The sequence below is a fragment of the Trichoplusia ni genome, chromosome 1 (assembly GCF_003590095.1).
Source record: "Trichoplusia ni isolate ovarian cell line Hi5 chromosome 1, tn1, whole genome shotgun sequence".
Lineage (NCBI taxonomy): Eukaryota > Metazoa > Arthropoda > Insecta > Lepidoptera > Noctuidae > Trichoplusia > Trichoplusia ni.
Window position 1 is genome coordinate 14,278,641 of NC_039478.1, and position 14,701 is coordinate 14,293,341.

The 14,701-nt window shown below is 40.7% G+C and overlaps 2 protein-coding genes across 4 annotated transcripts; one reads left to right on the forward strand and one right to left on the reverse strand.

Annotated features, from left to right (window-relative positions):
- Positions 1 to 911: 911 nt before the first annotated feature.
- Positions 912 to 13,645, reverse strand: LOC113496602 (intraflagellar transport protein 172 homolog). 3 transcript variants are annotated; one of them, XM_026875885.1, is made up of 35 exons: positions 13,280 to 13,645; positions 13,035 to 13,206; positions 12,178 to 12,370; positions 11,791 to 11,977; positions 11,552 to 11,686; positions 11,100 to 11,287; positions 10,883 to 11,022; positions 9,733 to 9,809; positions 9,526 to 9,642; positions 9,100 to 9,241; positions 8,897 to 9,027; positions 8,734 to 8,822; positions 8,506 to 8,645; positions 8,267 to 8,394; positions 8,072 to 8,177; positions 7,773 to 7,994; positions 7,489 to 7,661; positions 7,298 to 7,414; positions 6,842 to 7,012; positions 6,062 to 6,130; positions 5,738 to 5,983; positions 5,508 to 5,649; positions 5,327 to 5,427; positions 5,094 to 5,200; positions 4,806 to 5,022; positions 4,591 to 4,714; positions 4,189 to 4,489; positions 4,018 to 4,103; positions 3,626 to 3,828; positions 3,184 to 3,435; positions 3,012 to 3,108; positions 2,577 to 2,717; positions 2,210 to 2,328; positions 1,409 to 1,520; positions 912 to 1,065 (listed from the first exon to the last, which is right to left on the reverse strand). In XM_026875885.1, the coding sequence occupies exons 1-35, from the start codon at positions 13,316 to 13,318 to the stop codon at positions 941 to 943; spliced, it is 5,109 nt and encodes a 1,702-aa protein (XP_026731686.1). In that variant the 5' UTR covers positions 13,319 to 13,645; the 3' UTR covers positions 912 to 940. The 3 variants fall into 3 exon arrangements, with proteins under 3 accessions (XP_026731686.1, XP_026731694.1, XP_026731678.1); XM_026875893.1 differs by having other exon boundaries at positions 3,626 to 3,813; positions 13,035 to 13,218; XM_026875877.1 differs by having other exon boundaries at positions 13,035 to 13,218.
- Positions 13,646 to 13,773: 128 nt separating this feature from the next.
- On the forward strand, positions 13,774 to 14,655 carry LOC113496656 (60S ribosomal protein L14). The gene is made up of 2 exons (XM_026875945.1): positions 13,774 to 13,871; positions 14,077 to 14,655. Exon 2 carries the CDS (start codon positions 14,083 to 14,085, stop codon positions 14,581 to 14,583), a length of 501 nt encoding a protein of 166 aa, XP_026731746.1. The 5' UTR covers positions 13,774 to 13,871; positions 14,077 to 14,082; the 3' UTR covers positions 14,584 to 14,655.
- Positions 14,656 to 14,701: the final 46 nt, after the last annotated feature.

Genomic DNA, 14,701 nt, shown 5'->3' on the forward strand with positions numbered 1-14,701 from the left:
ATATTTAATAATATAACTATCAATTCTGACAAAAGTTGGAATCGATCAAAACTACTTACGCTTATTATCTTGATATGTTAGAGTAATAACAAAGTAATATTCTTACTTAAGGGATGTATGTAAAGACATAATCTAAAATATGATGTGCCTCGATGAGCCCCGATACCGCGGATCACGCGGCGCGGGCAGTTCCCTCGCGCGCCCGCACTGCATCGTGTGATATGGTATCGGATATCATACTTTGTACCTTTCTTACTTACCTACATATAGTAATATATATCGTTCCTTCTTAGTACACAATCATTTCCACATTCCGTTCCTAGATAAATACTGAAATAAAACACTTCTTATTATATTTATGCGCCCCACCTTAAGAATCTAAGATAGCAAAGTTTATTTTTATAATGTCTGTAATACACTACCCCTGAACACTGAAACACAACTTTTTTACATCGCTGTCGACGTTACACCTTAAGATAACGGTAGCTGCCTGAGACTTAGCAGTTATGTAATATTGGTGGATGTTTCAGTATTCGGTTATAAGCGTACTATGTCAACCTGTTCATTTCATTGAATTTGAACTTGATACATGATTTTCATCCTGAATGTCTTTCAGCATTAATCACGGGAATGGAATGGAACTCTACAAATCATAGTACGTAAAATATGTGTGTCAAAGTATATTATTAAATAAATGTGATAACAAATGAGTTTATTATAGCGATATAAACAATATAAATGGTGTTTTATTGAGATTCAATGCTAATCAAAACCAAATAACGGCCATTCACAAATTTTGCTAAGAATGTACTCGTATTTATTGGATATTTTCATTTTGAGTTTTGTTTTCAACAGAGTTTTGAACAAAAAAACCGTCGTATATTTTTAATGTTATTTATTACGAACTGCTGGCTATATCTACACAAATTATGATGGCCTCCTACCCATGGTGCACGTCGGCAGGCCCGCACCAGGCGTCCAGCACGCGCAGCAGCGCGGCCGCCGCGCCGCCCGCCCGCGCCGCCCCCGCGCATCGCGACCACCACTCGCGATTAGCGCAACGACCTATTAGAGACAATGACGATGAAGATAGGTACAATCAACGAAGACCATTGCCTACGTCATATTAAATTAAATTCCACCAACCAGACAAATATTACTTTTTGGATTTCAGTTGATTTTGTATAAATAACCATGTAATAAAAACAATCTTAACTTTTAGGCGCTAGTCATCAAGAGAGTCAATTACGTCGTTAATTTACACAACTAAGCTTGAACATATTTTGACGCCTAAACAACGAATCTACTATCTACTATTATCTACTGTATTTAAATAAAACTTAATGTACAAATCAACATGATACATGAGTCAAAGTTCATAAAAATCTCAATACAGTTAATTGCTTACCATTAGTAAATGTCACCAGCCTCGATCCTAAGGGATAGCCGGTAATGACACAGCATGCTTCAGAATCAGCCACACTCGAAGCATACATCCCGCGACTGTCCACCGGTAAAGTCTACAACAAGCATGTTAATTGTCTAAACTAATAGAATGAAACGAATAATGCAAATATCCTTCCGACAAATATCCTTAAGCTGAATACAAACTATTACGAAATGTTCAACTCTGAGTAATCGATAGAAGTTAACAAAAGACCAATTTAAATCTTAAATCGATTTAAAACCAAGTCTAGAGACATTATAAAACTTTCGTTGTTCGAAACTCATTATTGAAAGTTTAAAGTTTTAGGTTATCCTGCGATCTCGCGAGGATTGTGGGTCCGGAGACTCTAGCCGAAGTAGCCGGATAACTACATAATTGATGTGGAGGGTGAAGTTTACTGTTTGAAGATAACAAGATTTATAATCGAATGGTAAATGGGATTCGAAAAGATTTTTGTACAAGCATTTTTAATGTTAGTCAATAATATGAACATTGTACCTAGAGCACTACATCTTAAAAAAAACAATACATTACTCAAAGAACATTTATATAAAAATGGCATCCTACCAATTTCAATGAATATGATATTCAATGAATGAATGAGTTTTTCGAATGAATATGATATGAATAGTAAGTTTCTTCTGTTAGACCATGCAATATAATTAGTACCGTATTTTTTGTTTTAATGTTACTTTCTTGCATTGTTATATAATTTACTGTGTTAAAGCGATATATGTAGACAAATACCAATATAATACAAACCTGTTCGACGGCCTGGTCCATGGACACTGCCAGCACCCACTCTCGGGCGTCCTCCAGCGCTCCGCCGCGCACGCAGCCACTCTCTAACAGGAGCGGCGTGCGGCTCCAGTCTGTACACTCTAAATAATGATGATCGGTTAACAGCTTTTTATGGTTCACGAATATAAACGCACCTACCCATGTTTTATCATTCTTAATTTAATTGATTGGTTGCTATGAATGGTTAACTGTTAATGTCATTACCTATAAGTATTTTAATATTGATCTGCAAATCGACAGATTAAACATTAAATAATGTAATTACATTAAAAAACGACGACGAGAAACTACTAGGTACTAAACTAAAAAAAATCATAACATCGTATACCGAAATCAGTGTAGTCTAGTAAATGTGCTGAATCGTCATCAGCAGCCTCGGCGAGGTCCAGACAGCGATTAAGCAAAACAAAGGCTTCGCGCGCACCACTCGCACCCTCTGCTCGGACGGCCATACCGCAAGCGTAGTACGCTACACAAAATGCATTCTTGTTAAGAACTTTTCATTATAGCTACGAAGATAAAGTCGTAGCAGCTACGCAGACGTTACATGTACCTAAAAGTTATGATGCATGAGGTATAAAGAAAAAAAAAAATAAGATTCTAAATACTGTCAATCATAATCATTCGTATATATGTATATGCGCAAGACTGCAAAAAAATCTTTCTTCATACAAATAAATAGTCAAGCTTCGTTTCACGCTACAAACCTCGTAGCACTAAGATAATGTCAATAAAATATAGAACATCAGTTAAAAGTACTTACCAACATCTGCTACGATGATGTCTGTATAACGAGGCAAAGCGCGAGCTGCTTTTCCAGCTATTTGAGGCACATGGAGTGCCATCAAAAGGGTAATAGCCTGAATCAAATAAACACCGTAAAATGAAACTGTGTACGTACTCTTCTCTAATAAACTACAGAAGAATCTACCTACCTGTAAAGCTCGATCTTCTGCACCTGCAATAACCATAACACCAGAAGCGTCCTTCAGGGCAGCAAATGCTTTCGGTGCAGTAGACACTCTAACCAGTATCTCGCTACAGACGGCCTTGGCGAGCGGCGCGTCGCTGCCCGTCAGAGAGTCTATGCCGGGCTCGCCACTACTGAGGTACTGCCGTAACACCTCTAGAACCTGGGAGAGCACTTCAGGTGCTTCCTCCGACTCGATGTCAATGCCTTCCATTCGCTGAAATTACAATTTATTATTCATTAAACATGTTTTAGTACTTAGTAATGAATAGGTAATAAATCACGATAGTTACTTTAAAAATTTGGCTTATGTATAAAATATTCAAATTACACCTTATTCACTTGTAATGATAAAGCTCTACTTGCAATCTATAGGCAACCACGTCGTCGATAGTTTTATTGAGTACCGGGTGCGCCTTGAACATGTGTGCGGCGTATCGCAGCGCGTAGTGCGGCGCGCGCGCGGCGGCGTGCGCCAGGCAGCGCTGCCAGTGTCCGGCGCGCGCGAGCCGCTCCAGCGCCGCCGACGACGACTCCTCCGTCTCCGCCCCGCTGGCTTCAGCCTCTTCTGCTGCTTCGTATTCCGTCGACGAAGCTGATTTGTGGATAGCTTTGTAATAATATATTTTATTTAATTTTTAATGTTACAAGTAGCCTACTTTTTAATTGGTTATTTCTATTCAAATCCAAATGCCCACATAAAAATTATAATGAGAAGCTCTTTCATTCAGCTATACTGCTAAGCCAATCTTACTTTATAATTAAAATTATAACTTTATAAAATGTATATTTTTCTAACCTGGTGCCTCGTCTTCCGTCGCATAGCCCTCGGAAAGTGCAGCTCGAAGTTGTTCACCGATGTCAGTCTGACCGATAGCAGCAAACCTGCCATTCAATAAAGCTTAAAGCATAAAAGCTTTTTAGACTCATGGTGTAGTATTTGAAGTTTCTACGTTGTTTAGGGAGGCACCTCTCAGCCAGCATATCGGCGGCGGCCCGGCGGCGCGCGTCGTGCAGGTGGTCGCGCGCGAGGCGGGCGGCCCGCAGCGCGGCGCGCTCGGCCAGGCGCGGCGCGGCGGCGGCGGCGGCGGCGGCGCTGGCGGCTCCCAGCAGGCGCACCGCCTCCCACCACTCGGCCGCGTCCGCGTGCGCCGCCGCGCGCTGCAGCAGCGCCGGCACCTCGCCGGGCACCCCCTCGCCCCCCGCGCCGCTGCCGCCGCTGCTGTCCGGCAGGTACTCACGGGACACGCGAGCCGCTTCGTCCCACAACTCTGTACAAGTTCAGTCCCACACATTCAATGCAATTACTATAAATTATTGCAAAAAACAAATTGGATCTGGCAAAACTTTTTTTGTTTGAGGTTTCGTTTACCTAAATCTTTATAATGCTGTACGACCTCGCGCGGCCTGTTGGCTCGTATCATAAGTGCCTCAAATTGAGGTAAGTCACCGCGTTCAGCTGCTGCCCTTGCTCCTTCCACTAGCACCTCCTCTACCTACACAAAAACAATTAAAACCGCTGACACCAAAACAACAAAATGAATTAAATATAAAACAAGCAAAAATTTATGAATTAAATTAACAAACCATATGTGGTGCATGTTGTTCAGCCAACGTGAGCGCTCGCTGATGTTTCCCATGCTGCAGCCACATGCGTACGGCGTGGTCAGGGGCAGAGGCGCGGAGGAAGGCGGCTTCCGCCTCGTCGGGATGCTCGTCCGCTAACGAGGCAGCCTCGGCCCGCGCTACCTCACTGCGAGTCATACCACCGCCAAGCGAACACAACTCCATTGCAATATCCCATCTGGAAGTACACCAAATTAAAATTTCTGTCATATAAAACAAAGTCGATATGGAATTCAAAGTAACTAAAACCTTTGTGCTTGTATAGCCCAACGAGCTCCTAAGGCTGCAAGACCTCGCGCCGCCAGCAGACGAGCAGCCGGCGCACCACCAAGAGCGCCAGCCCATTGCAGTGCCACCTGTTTAGAAAATATCGTTACAATAACATGGATAAATTATAGGTTTGAACTTTTACTTTTAAATAGGATCAGGTTTCAGATACTGAATTTTGTTTAGTTTTACTTCAGCATCATATCATATATCACCTGTTGTTGAACACCACTAGGAGCGTGGGCGCGGGCGACTCGTTCCGCACCTTCCCACTGACCAGCTGAACGATACATCTGAATTGCACTTTTCCAGTCACCTGTAAAAAACATTAATTTAATTTCCAGCAAATATCAATAAATATGGAGAGAAAACAACCAACATATTAAAATATCTCACCAGCTTGTATATAATAATTTTCAGCTGTGCGAAGATCTCCAGAAGCATGGAGCGCCTGCGCAACGTGTCGGCGCGTCGCTTCTAGTAACGAGCCGCGGTGAACTGCCACCAGTCGCAACATAGCCTCATATTGAGATGCTTCCTAAATAAAATGTAGGTTAATATTTTGTTTTCATTTCGCCTATCTGTCTAATAACTATCAAATATATATATATTTTTTAACAATGTACCTTATACATGGATATAGCCTCATCTGGTTCTCCTAGCCCGATATAGATCTGCTCAGCCTTGCGCAGTTGTCCGTCCATTCTAAGTTGTTGTGCGAGAGGCATGTATATTTCCCTGGTTTGTTCCTCCGTGAGATGCCCCGCGGCGAGGCGCAGGCCGTCCGCGACTCTACCCGCCGCGTTGTAAGCCTTCACACATCGCTCCGCCATACCGCATGATGTCAGCACACGTTCTGCTGTCTCCCATTCCTAACGTTTTATTGATCCATGGATATTATAAAATAATTTATCACACGTTTCTTTTTCTGTTGTTTACAGCATACTTACACGTGTCGAAATAAAATGATCGCCAAGTCTTTCACACTGTTCTTTGATGGAATCCTTGTCATCGATTGCCTGAAAATATAGGGATTCTTAAAAACATACTGTCAGTTATATGATGCCTATTATACATACTAACAAGTAACATGTTCTACAAAATAGACCTTGACATTCTTAGCATGATCAAAATTTATAGTACACTTGAAAAAGACAAAAAGTTAACTATCTGCAATGTTCGTAGGAAAGATGACGTTTGTACCCAACTTAGCACTCATAGCAAATGTTGTTTTTTTTTTAAGTAAACACCTTTCGTTAAATTATACAGAACATAAATGTACAACACAAAAACGACTTGACGAAACCTTTTTCACAAGATGTGCAAAACCTCGATGGAACATGTCCGGAACAAAGCCTTGGGGCAATCGTTACAATTTTTCTGTTAAGTTTTTCGAGTCAATCCGAGGAATGGAGGTTATCCGTGGATTAACATTCCGATACCAAGCGTCCTTATATCTATCTAGAACGTTAAAATCTACCATAATGTTTATTTCATAACACGTTAGTTATAATTAACATTCGCACCACTGATATTCGAAGAAAATTGGATATTAATAGACATCCGTAGTATCATCAACTTGTAGCAACTTGACTTACAATTCATAGCACACTAGACATTCTTAGCAAATGGTAATGGTAACACACTTAATTAATAACTGCTAAGTATTCAAAGTTATAGGAATTAAGGTTATGAACCTAGCTGGAAGATCGTATTTAGAGTGTCTGTACCTGCAGTATCTGCAGCGCCTTCCTGTAGTGGTGCGCGGCGAGCGCGGCGTCCAGCGCGGCGCGAGACTGGCCCGCCTCGATGAGGTGCGGCACGGCGGCGCCCGCTTGCCGCGCGGACACCAGGTACGCACCCCACCGACCCTCCAGAGCTGTCACCTCGCTAGGACACGCCTGCTTGTACAGAGAAACCGCATTACATACTATTCACTGCCACATAAACAGATATCGCGTACGAGATCATATCGAAGACTGCAGACAAACAGGACGCACCGTGGAAAAAGATCATTACATCGATATCGATGTCGAAGTCCATAAATACAAAATCTTAATCAGTATGGAAAAATCTACTTTATTAACAAAATATAAGAGATTTATAATCTATATATAGTTAGTAGAACTCCTAGTAAGAACATCAAGGCTAAAAAAAGATTACACAATATTTAAGAACCGACGTACCTCTCTAGCCAGTTGGACGGCTCTTGCATAATTATTTCCTTTCGCGTAATACTCCACCGCAGCCCGAGTGTCACCTCTGCGTTCTGATATTTCTCCGGCTGTTTCCCACCATTCTTCCTAAAATACCACATGTTTCCCAATAAATTATACTAATAATAATTTGATTTATTGTTCGCTATATTAAATACAACCTGAATTAGCTGTGTATGTACAGCTTCTATCAAATCAGTATCTCTCAGTAAATGCGGGTGCTGTAACAAGAGAGCGGCAGCGCGCCGTGAACGTCCTCCCCGCAACCAAAGTTTTACTGCGCCTTGAATGTCTCCGGATGCAGCTAGGACTGCCCCAGCTTCACCTAATCTTCCTGGAAAATTAAAATTAAAATACTAGAGATTTCAATGTACTGCGTTAAAATGATCTTGAAGTAATCTACAAGTGCATTTAATTTAATAGTGAAGGTGTTATAGCAACTAACCAGTTGATGTTAAATAATCCATGTGCTGCTGTTTCATTGTGGCTACCGACGCGCGATCGGTTCTCTCGGCGAGAGCTATAGCGTCAGTCCATTTATTAAACTGTTTGTACATATCAACGGCTAGGTCCGGACGACCAGCGCGCCGGACATAGCACTCTTCAGCCGTAGCCAGGTCGCCAGCAAATATTGCCAGACGAGCTCTAACTATGGCATTGTTTAAACCTAGAAAAAAAAAAATAAGTTTATGCCAGTTGTAGTATCTAATGACAAAAAAAAATAGTAAAATTGATGCGTCATACCAACTGTGACGTCGCCGTCCCCTTCAGCAGCCGCTAATTCTACAGTTTTCTCCAAATAAAAAGTGCGCGCCTCATCATCAACTTCACGGTAACATTTGGCCGCCAACTAAAAGGAAAGGTTTTGGAGATCCAGTCAAGTTGTAAAATTCAGAAGGTAACTCAATTATTTCATTGTTACGATACACAAAATATTACTTGGACATTTTCGTCAGCCAATGCACGTTCAGCCAGTTGTCGCCACAAAGGAGCCACATCCGCATTGTTGCCCACACCGTCCAGGTATTTTGCACATCCATCCAAGTCGCCGCTCCGAAGTGCATTATCTAATAAAGTTATGGTACTTAGCTAAAGACTTACAAATTTTTTGGACCTTAAAGTCCAAAAAATAGTTACTAGTCAAGTAAAATAAACATTTAAGATTTTTCAGTACATACTAAATGCAAGTCGATGTTCGTCTAACTGCAGATACGGGAGTAACCCTCCATCAAGCACAACTCGGCGCGAGATCACTTCGACGGCAACAGCGCCACCGCACTCTGCCATTTCGACGCTACCAGAATCCCATGCACTGTACCTGCATTTATAAGACATAGCTATCTGATCGAGTACATTATCTTTGACAAAATGACGCTGGACGCTGAATCTACATGAAGTTCACATACCAGACGAGAAGATGAGTTGGAGTTTGAGCGACAACTGCGTCACTATTTTCAATCCACTGCACAAATGATACGCCGCTAGCAATGATTTCCTGAATAAACAGACCAGAATTAAGAAACCACGAATACAAACAAGCTTGTAAATGTTTCAACTTTCTACTCTTACTTTGTCTCCTGTATGTAGTCTTAACAATGCCAGCCGGCGTCTTGTGTCTCTCAAAAGTAGGAGCTGTCCGCTTTCGTTCAATTCGAGCCAGTCGACGCGAGCTTCATGCCACCACTGACCTAGTTGTATTCCTATGACGAAAAAAAAAAACAACAACTGCAAAATTATAGTTTTCTGATTTAATTTGAAAAACAATTACTTACCGGTCGCAAGATCTACCACAGCGATGGTCTGTCTATCCAGTAGGTAGGCTAGGTGCTTTCTATCGCTTAACTCATTACCGCTAGCGGCTCCTTCGTTAATACGGACACTTAACACGTGTGGGTTCACGCGTTCCGTCCGTACCTACACACAACGATATTCAACATTACAAATAACATAGTATTTCCTATGTCGCAATATCATATCAGTGACCTGCATTTTAAAATCCACAAGTCTTTGTAATCGTTAATTGGGTAATATTTTATCCCAACAAAATGTAGGTCCTAAATCGGTCCGTTCCTTTGCAATCTTTGATACAAAAAACATGACACAGAATTCTGCTACCCAGAACATTAACATAAGATACTATTTTTAAAATTTAAATATAAGATTTCTACGTATAGAACAGTGTACTTAGTGAACCTTACTGTATGTAAGACTTTGTCGAGGCCATACTCGACGACGCTCAACTCGCCAGCCCTGTGCAGTAGGCACGCTCCACCCACAGCTGCATATACCCGCTCACCGCTACCAGACCACGGGATCTACAGTATTTTTAATGATTATAATATATTCAATAACTTTAAGATGGAATAATAAACGCAGATGAACAACAAATTTTATATCTTAATTACCTCGCTGGTGAGACCTCTTGCTATGTCACATAAAATTAGTGTACTACTGGTACGACACACTGCGTACCAATCGTTCCCTGTAATCACAAAAAAATATGTCTCTTAATAAACAGCTTTGGGCTAAATAATGTAAATGTATATTAAATAAAAAAACGAATCCCAAACTAAATCTTCAAACTTCAAATAGTTATTGAAATTGAATTAATTCAAAATACTCCGTTACCCTTTTACTCCGTTAAGTAAAAAAGGTAGACAATCTAGTCGTGTCTTTTGAGAAAAACAAAAAAGCGAGTACATAAATTAATAGAGACACAAAAATTATTTACCAGGTTTAACCCCTCAACATATAAAGAGGATAATTATAATATTTACGTGTCTATCCGTCTGACTATCACTCTGTCTGTCTATGGAATCATGGCTCCCTAACTGATTGATCTATTTCAAATGCGTTTGTTTTATATCTTTGGGGGGGAGGGGGGTAAAAGTTATTATTGTCAGGGCTTTTTATCTTGTTTAGGCACCTAAACAAATGTAGAACTGTTTGAATAATTCCTACGCACTTCTTATTTTATTGTTATAGAATAAATTAAAGATACAAAACACCTAGTAATCACAGGTTTTAATATTTTAAAACCTTATAAAAGTGAATAAATGCAAGACCTATCAAACAATCCTTACAAGCTTAGGAACATATTGGGTATAGAGATCCGCGGTCATGAAACCAGACTTTACGAAACTTTTGGAGCATCCTAGATAGCGCTCAACTGTCCAAATACGTAAGTTTACAAAGCAACAGTCACTATGATATTTATCAGTAGACTAGGGATTTCAGAGACACATTAAGTTGAGTTTAGCAACAGGTGTAAAGTTATTTCAACTTAAGGTTTTTTATTTAAATTTGTGATGCATTGTCTTTTTCTGATGACAACAAGGCGAAACTTCTATGCTTTAAACTTATTTCAAAATTTCACGTATACTTAACACGATTTTTTAAGACCAAATTTGCTTCATTCATTTGTACTTTCATTCTAGATGCTTCAGTCATTCAGAAAGAGCACATGCTAGAAGAGAAAAAATGTCTCGGTCGATGTTGCCGGATAAGTCGAAGAGGACTAGATATGGAACTTAATATTCTGCTTTAAAAACTGACCGATGAACCGCACGTTAAAAATATCGGGTGCGTGCTTTGTGGTGACAGTAAGAGGCAGCGCATCGTTGGCAAGGCGAGTCAGCACCAGCTGCCGCGCGCTCACGTGCTGCACCGCCACTGTATCTCGCCACACCCAACGCCTAGGGCCAAGTAAAAGTATTGGTTCCTACTTACAGAATCAATGATTTCATTTCAACGGATTAAAAGTTTTTCAAACCTTAGCACCGCTTCTAACTGAATCACGGCTCCTGTTTGTGAAGCGATAGCCAGCTTGGTCCCATCTCCGCTCCATGCTAAAGCGCGTGCCGCATAAAAGTTAGGTATGTTTAGCATGGCCAATTCTACACTGCCAGACTCCTTCATCTCACCTACTAGGCATCCGTCAAACACGCCGAATGCGACAGTCTACATGAAAATAAGACGTGTTAAAATACCTTTCTGAAAAACATTTTAGTCACATGTAAGGCTACGTTTACACCAGAGTTGCATTATCGTAGCATATTGTGCTTATAAAGGTCCAGAGGATTCATTTTATTTTCCTTATCTTATTCACATTTCTATAGATATAGCGATGGTGCTACTTCTAAAAAATCTCGCTATGCATCCCTGGTTATAAAATTTGCTCAAAAGATTGAACAAAAAAGAGTGTAGCAAGTTTGTTTTGTTTACTTGTCCAGACGGGCTAGGCGCGGCCGATATTATATCGCGTCGGTCCGGTGGTAGGGAAGGCTCTAAGCTACGCAGAAGAGCCCCACGTTGGGCTTCGTACACAGCTACACGGCCATCACACGATCCCACTATTAACTGTAAAGAAAACTCGCGTGTAACTATATGCCTTAGCAAAACACCCAGTATGCCTAATTTTATAAAATTTTGGTAAGTAGTTGGAAGTATTACGGTTTACTCACATAAGGCGGCAATAGGACAAGAGCTGTGGGCGGTAGAGTATATCGTAGCAATAGTCGTCCATTAAGATACAGCGTGCCATCAACATGACCTGATGCCAGCGTGCCCTCCCCGCCACGTGCTAAGGCCACGCAGCACGCCCCTCCCGTCCACATGCTGCTGCTCTTATTAATCTTGCAATCCAATGACCTAGATTCATGGAGCTTGTTAATGCTTTCGGGTTTTTCATTAATTTCTTTTAGTTACTCAATACATTAATAGTCATTTTAAGAGAGATGACTAAACAGGATACTTCGCTAGTTATTCGTAGGTTAAATAATTAACCTCAGTATCTGAACATAATATAAATTTTCAAAAGCGTATTAATTTCTCTATTAAAAGAATCTCACCTTATCTTACCATCACTCGTACCCGTGTAGAAGCCATTTTCTGCCGGTAGCAGCGACATCGGTGCGCCAGTCAAAGGAAATTTGTTACATATCACCTTTTTTCCACTCCAGTCCGCGCCAACGCGATACACGAACACCATGTTATCACTTTGAGCAACGCCAATCATTTCTGAGTTCTCGCTGAAGGATATGCCTGAACAAAAACAACTTCGTACATAAAAAACCTTTTCTCCTGTGTTACTAAATTTGCAAAGGTGTAGGTTAATATAAACACCGATAGCGAGAGAGCATATATACATATATATAAATTAAATACACAAAGACCTAAATTGTCTTACCGAAAACGTGATATCAATTTTCGCTCTCAGCGGACATTGAACCCTTGTTCTAAAGCATCTGCCGCATTTCTTAGAATTTGCAGCTATAACCAGGTGCCAACCACCACCTTTTTAAAGTAAGTCTTGGTGATGTGGAAGGTAGACGGGGCACTACACTGCTTAGAGTTCCACATTTTTAACAACTATAACAATCCCATCCCACCAGAGTCCCTCAATCATAAGCTGATGTGCCGACGAGGTCGAGGGTTAGAAACTAGTCGGGTAATTCCGATATTAACGCGTGAGGACCATTTATGAAGAAGAACATTTAAGAAGTTAAGAAGGAACATAAACCGTTGCATCTTATAATTATAATTCTTTTGTTTGGTAATTCTGGGGAATCTTCCTGGACACCTTGTACTCCTTCGGGGAGGAAAGGGTTGAGATAATATGTTGATAAGCTTCCAGATTGTCTACTAGCTTTTTGTATAATAGTTCCCTACTCAACCTTGAACATTATTTATCGATTGTCATTCTTACTTGTAATAACATACGACTTTTTCCCTGCAGCTGAGTCAGCAGGCTTGGTGACAAACTTATCACGGCGGTTACCATCTCGGTCGAACAAAAGCACTTGCCTATCACAAGTTGCTACCGCTAACTTAACGTTGTTAGGTGACCAGCAGATATCAGCAATAGGACTCTCGCAATCCTGCAAAATACACTTACAATACATTTTTAATTGATGTTCTCTGCAACGATTTTTAAATGTTGACTCTATTTACCTGCGCTTCCAGAAGCGTCTTGGCGTACTTCAACCTCATAGTTATTTATTTTTTAAGATAACAGATTTAATGCTTTAACTGCGCACTTAAAAAACAATTTGTTTTGATAACAGCGTTGCCTAGCAACATTACAATGTTGATAGTTCTGCCGCATTTAAACGAAACTTATTATAAGGCTCTAATTGCAAGCTATCTAAAAGAAATAATCACAGATGTATATTTACGTTAAGCTTCTGTAATTAAATTAATATAATTTGAATATCTTAGACTGAATGAGTTTTCTATTATTTATACAAAATTTCGTGTAAAAGTACAATATACACACCCTTGCCCACCCTAACCCATCTACATATTTTCTCCTCTGCACTGTTTATGGGTATTTTTTATTTTAAACTTTATTCATGAATTTTTTGGTCGAACTTATTTTAGTAAAATGAATAAGCTAGTATTTAAAGCAAAGGAATAGACAAACAATTTTTTTTTTAAGATTTTATATATGGCAATTCTGTTGACACTGTCAATTTTGCCAAACAAAACCGGAAAGGAATAAACTCTTTTCGTGAATACAGTGTTTGTGTAAAGACGTTGTAAGGTTAGAATTATTTTATCCGCTTGAATCCTAGTGACTTATACATTTCTGTTCATTCTAAATCATGCCGTGTCTTTGTTACTACACGTTGTTTCTATTTCACATAATATTTTCGTCCGCTTTCGGTTTATTACCTGCAGTGATAATCGACAAGTGACGGCAATGCTGTATAGTTGAGTGAAATTAACATGCTATCGTCTGTTTCCAGGACGTCATGCCTTTCGCGCGGTTTGTGGAACCAGGGCGCGTTGCCCTGGTAGCTGAAGGTCCCTTGAAGGGAAAGCTAGTAAGCGTGGTCGATATCATTGACCAGACCCGTGCTCTCGTCGACGGGCCTTGCAGCGGCGTCTCACGTCAACAGATCCGCCTGAACCAACTGCATCTTACAAAGTTCCGTCTCAGGTTCCCCTTCACAGCGCCCACGCGCATGGTGAGGAAAGCATGGACGGATTCTAAACTCAGCGAGAAATGGACAGACAGCCAGTGGGCCACCAAGCTTGCTAACAAAGAGAAACGTGCTCAGATGACTGATTACGACCGCTTCAAGTTAACGTCAGCGCGTGTGAAGAGAAACCGTGCGAGAACTGCAGTGTTCAAGAGTCTGAAGGTTAAAGCTGCGCGCTCCGGCACGTTCGGCAAGAAGCTCGTACCCAAGGCAGCCGCCAAGAAGGTGCGCACCAAGAAGCCCGTCGGCAAGAAACCGGCAAAGAAGTAATTCTTTAGTGTCTAAACCAGTTTAAAGTGTGACTATCAAAGGACTAAAAATAAAGAATTACTCTTAAGCCTATTTTTTGTGTTATTGTAACTCATATTTACAGTCCTAAAACTTGTAA